General features: G+C 28.0%; 1 protein-coding gene across 3 annotated transcripts in view; it reads right to left on the minus strand.

Moving 5' to 3' along the window:
- Window positions 1-5,581, minus strand: part of LOC117168035 (histidine decarboxylase) — a 29,311-nt gene that overhangs the window by 5,158 nt on the left and 18,572 nt on the right. For all 3 annotated transcript variants that reach the window (XM_033353371.1, XM_033353368.1, XM_033353370.1), the window contains 2 exons: window positions 3,214-3,434; window positions 405-514 (listed from right to left, as the gene is read on the minus strand). In XM_033353371.1, the coding sequence (XP_033209262.1) occupies window positions 405-514; window positions 3,214-3,434 (331 nt within the window). The remainder of the gene's footprint in view (window positions 1-404; window positions 515-3,213; window positions 3,435-5,581) is intronic.

Genomic DNA, 5,581 nt, shown 5'->3' on the forward strand with positions numbered 1-5,581 from the left:
ACGCCATTACTGGTTAGATGGAAAATAAATTTTTTAACGTTTTTAAATTAAATTTTTTCTGAAAAATATCTACTCTTTTTGTTCAATGGGAAATTTCCCAAATTATATTTGATCTAAAAAAAAAGATCTAATCACTTCGCTCAACTAGGAAAAATTTTACAAATTTTTTTCTGAAAAAGGATCTGCTCACTTCGCTCCACTGGGAAATTTTCCCAGTTAAGGGAAGTGAGTAGATCTTTTTTCAGAAAAAAAAATTTTCATTTTTATAAACGCAAAAATTTCATTTTTCTGAAAGACGACGGAAAATGTATATAAAAGTGATAGATTGGATATTTCAAAAAGAATTTGTGAGAAAATTTCCTTTAAAAAAATCATAGGTGTGTGTGTTAATAATTTTGACTTACCACCAAGAGGCATTTTTGTTCGTGTCGGCAAACCAGTCACTCCGGTTAAAATCTCGTTAGCGGTGCTTCGAATTTCCGTCCAATCTTTAAGTATATCGTCATTAGTGGTGCTGGAAAAATAAAATTATTCTGAGGCTTTTATTAAAATTTTCGAGTTCCTACATGATAATCGAAAATTATTTTATTTGATATTTCTTGTGGGGGACAACAAATAGCAAAAAAAGAGTAATTAATTTTCGACCTTTTATTTTAGAAAATAAAATAAAAGAGGAATTATCGAACAGAAGACAAATTTTCAACCAGTTTAATTAAACGAAAAAAAGTAATTTTTAACAAAATAGTTAAATCTTCAACCAGTGAGATGAATGTTTCTTGTATAAAGATGAATTTTAAACCAAATTGTTAACTTGTTGATTAAACAAGAATTCTTTTATCTAAAAATCGAATCATTATATTTAAATTTAAAAAATTAATTTTCATTAAAAAATCAACAATTTAACCAGTTGGATTCAACTAAACAGATCAATTTTCTACAGGCAAAATTATTTTTATAATAAAAAGACGAATTGGTAACAAACATGAATTATTAAACAAATAGTTGAAATTTCAAAATTTCATGAAGATTAATTTTTAAGATTAATTTTTAACAATAAAATATCGAACGGGATAATTTCGAAAATGTGGGGTAAATTTGGACATATCTTTACTGATAGTGTCAGCCAGAATCTAACAAAAGTTAAAGTTTTAACTGGTCCTAGAATCTGGTTTAAACCCTCTTAAGTAACCCTTAAGTAATTTAAACTATCAATTTAGGAATTTTCATATATTCTATCCACTTGTTGCAAATTAGCCCGTTCGACGGTACGAATTTTCAACAAAAAAGTTCATTTTCAACTATAAAAATATGGCTATTCTACCATAAAAGATGAATTTTCTACCAAAAGACGAATTTTCAAAAACTTAAAAAAAGATCAATTTTAAACCAAATATTTGGATTTTTAACTGAAATAGTGATGAATGGATGATTTCAGACATTTCTAGATACACTGCCATGATTTTAGCCCATATTAAATTTCAAATAAACAAAGAATGATTTACGGTAATTTTGCATATAAATATAGTAATTTATCATAAATTACCCAAAATTGCATTTTAAGCACTTTTATAAATTTCTGGAAATTTTTAAATGTTTTGGTAATCTATCATTGTAAATCAAATTAAAAAATGTTTCAAAATTTGCGGAAATTTATTACTATTTTCAGGCATTTTTGGTACTTTTACAGGTAAATATGGCAACTTACCATAAATACTGCAAAATTCAATTAGAAACATTCTTATAAATTTCTGGGAATTTATAAAAAAATTGGTAATTTATGGTAATATTACAGGTAATTTATGATAATTTAAGATAAGTGACCAAAAATTCATTAAACAAATTTCTATAAATTTCCAGACATTTTTGATAAATTGCGGTAAATTGATCAATTATATATGGTTACTTTACATAAATTATCTGTTTCTTAAAACAGATATTTTTTGAACCAAAAATTAATCGAATCTTTAAATTTACAGTACTAAAAAGTTTAATCCTCATAAAAAAAAGGTTACTTTGCAGCAAGAAAAATAAATTTTTTAACAAGAAAAACGAATTTTCAACATAATACAAGGTGTTTTGAACTAAATAGTTAAATTTCCAACAAAAAAGACAGATTTTTTGAACAAAAAATGAAATAGTTAAATTTTTCGTCAAATAATTAATTAAAAAAAAACAGTCTCATTTTAAACTAAGCTGATTGAGTCCCTACCGAAAAAATAAAATTTCTAATAAAATACATTCATTTTCAACAAAATAGTTAGATTTCTAACAAAAAAGGTGAACTTTCTACAAAAATCTTAAAATTTTTAAATAAGAAAGATCAGTCTTCAACAAAAATTTTTAAGGATTTAAAAATTTCATTTGGTTAAGAATTAAATAAAACATTTTTAATTAAAAAATAAAATTTAGTTAAAAATTGTAATTTAGGAATTTAAGGATATATAAAGTTAATTTTCGACTAAATAGTTAAATTTAAAAAAAATAGTTCAACTTTGCGCCTATACAAAATAATTTTTTACAAAGTAGTAGAATTTGGTAAAAAGATGATTACTTTTAATCTAATTTTAAAAATTTTTAAATAAACGAAATTTCCAGCCAGACGGATGAAATCCCAACCAAAAATATACAGTAGCAGATTTTTTAAACATTAAGAATGATCTTGGAAAAACGATAAAAGCGCAATGAGGACTTCTCACGCAGCTGAGGGGTCGCCAGACGCTGTCACCGACCCTTGCGCCTAATAATAATTTCTTAGACCACAGTTGCTAACGAATTTCGATCTCCAAATTTCCGTTCTTTTTCAAGTTTCTAAAAGGGCAAATTCAAAAAAATACTAAACCTTGTACTGACAGTCATATTTCAGAAAAATAGAGACTCTTAGAGGAAGAGAATTGTTTAATATTGTTTAATTTCAAATTTATTTGTTTTCGAAGTCCAATTTTTTGTATTTGAAATCTTATTACATGGAATCGCCAGAAAATTGGATTGTTTATAACGTTTCAAAATTAATAGTAGCAAAAGTTGAAAAATGTCTATTTTTCTTATTTCGTTTTTTATGAAGGACTAAGGACCCTACCGAAAAGAGCCGACGACTGTTTCTAGCGATCCCTGCGCTGCGTGAGGGGAAGCCGGGTAGTGGGGGTAGAGCAACCAATTAGGCCACGATCATATGGGCTTCGCCCACACTAACTATTGCGTATTGCGTAGACTCACTTGGTCGACGTTACGGTGAATCTGATTACATACTTCCCATGAAGAGCAGCCGGTACGCAATGAACACGACCTTTTGCATTCATTCTTTTAAGAAGCCGTTCTGTCCATGAATTTTCACCTTGAAGGCGAAATACAACCATTCCTAAGTGCCTCTCAGCAGGAATTTCAAATCGAGAATCGGCCAAAACTAGAGCTTCAAATTTCTGCGCTAACCTGACTCCCTATACAAAATTGTTAGTATATATTTAGTCCCTTCATACACGGAGAGCAGTTTAGTAGAGCCAATAATCCAACACGTATAATTTTCGCACCAATCGCACAGTGAATAGCGCCACTTCAGTTTAGTAGAACGGCTCCACCGATTTGGGAGAACCATTACCCCGAACAGGCCGAACCGTTAAATCAACAGTATAGTAGAGCCATTTTGCACGCGCGGAGCATGATACACAGTTCAGCGCTTGCGCAGTTTAGAAAAATATAGCACCCACATTTCGAAGTTACTGATCTTTGTAAGTTTGGGGTAACCAGTACCCCGAATTTGGAGCAGACACCACACCAAAGCGAAGTGCAGCGACTCTCTCACCGCTGGCGCAAAAGAATTACCTAACTTCTCTCCGTGTAACTATTATTTATACAGTCCACCTTCTCAATAATGACGCTCCCAATAGTGTCGTTTATCTTAATCCGAGATTGGGCTCTAACCTCACTCCTTCGCTTTCCCCTACTCGTCCAAATTTTTGAACCGACTTTCTCGATAATGCCGCGTGAAGGTTAAGGATCATTTATAAACTATGTTACTAATTATTGGCAATTTTTGATACCCCTCCTCCTTGTTGACAGCTGTTGATTTGTTTATGACGCCTGTTTTTTTTTGTATTTATAGCGAGTCCAGTTGCCAATATGCCTGTATTGTCTACGTGACAGTGTAGTGAATTATAAACATCGGTAATAAATCAAAAATTGAAATAAAAAAGTGATTTTCAGAGTAAGTGTTAAAATGTGCCTCATGGAATTTCATACGACAGTTAATCCAGGTATTATTGCATTTTTAAACTAAGAAAGGTAAAGTTTTAACTAAAAACCGAATAGTTAAACTTTTAATCTAAAACAACTAGATTAGTTTTTAACAAAAATCTAATTTTCAATAAAATAGTTCAATTTTAACAAAAAGTTGAATTTTTATTAAAAAAAGAACCGTTTTCGATCGACAGTGGAATAGGTAAACTAGATGACTAAATTAGATTAATTTTCAACAACAATAAAAAAACGAATTTTGAATATAATAGTTCAATTTAAAACAAAAGTTGAATTTTCATTTAAAAAAGAACCATTTTGAAAAAGATGAATTCTTAAAGAAAAAGTTGAATTTTCAACTAAACAAAATGAATTAAACTAAATTAAGATTGATTTACTATAAAAAGACAATTTTCAATTATATTCAAGAATTCTTGAACCAAAATTTAAATTTTTAAGAAAGAAAGAAAAAAATGTATTTTTTTATTTTCAAGAAATTAGTCCAACTTTCAAACCAATTTGTTAAATTTTTAACCGAAAAGACAAATTTTTGAACAAAAACATTAATTTTTAAACCAAAAGATTAATTTTCTACAAAAGAAGACAAATTTTCAATAAAATTCAAGAATTATTAACCAAAAAGTTGAATTGTTAAGAAAGAAAAAAAGTTTATTTCAGTTCTTAAGAAAGTAGTTCAACTTTAGAATCCTGTTGTTTAATTTTTAAATAAAAAAAAAACACATTTTTAACCTAGTTCAAGGATTCTCAACCAAAAACTTGCATTTCCAACTAAAAAGAATTAATTTTCAAACAAAAATTTTTATTTTATAGCGGAAAGAAACAAGCAAATTTGTTACAAAATCCAAGTGTTCTGAACGAAAAAGTTTAAGTTTCAACTAAAAAAAGTGAATTTCTATATGAAAGGATTAATTTACTCCAAAAAAGGACGAATTTTCAATAAAATTCTAGAACTCTGAACCGAAAATTTAATGTGTTTAAGAAAAAAAAAAATTTTTTAGTTCTTAAAAAAGCAGTTCAACTTTAAAACCTAGTTGTTGAATGTTTAACAAACAAAAATTTATCAAAATTTAAAGATTCTCAACCAAAAAGTTATATTTTTATCTAAAAAAGATGAATCTTTAAACAAAAGTTTAATTTTCTACTGAAAAGAAGCAAACAAATTTGTTAACAAAATCCAAAAGTTCTGAACGGAAAAGTTCAACTTTCTACTAAAAAAGATGAATTTTTAAACCGAAAGGTTAATTTACTACGAATTTTTTACGAAAAACTTTATTTATTATCTGGAAATGTTTTGAACAACTTTACCATATGTAATTTTAGAAAAATATATTTT

This window comes from Belonocnema kinseyi, chromosome 2 (assembly GCF_010883055.1).
Source record: "Belonocnema kinseyi isolate 2016_QV_RU_SX_M_011 chromosome 2, B_treatae_v1, whole genome shotgun sequence".
NCBI classification, from domain to species: domain Eukaryota; kingdom Metazoa; phylum Arthropoda; class Insecta; order Hymenoptera; family Cynipidae; genus Belonocnema; species Belonocnema kinseyi.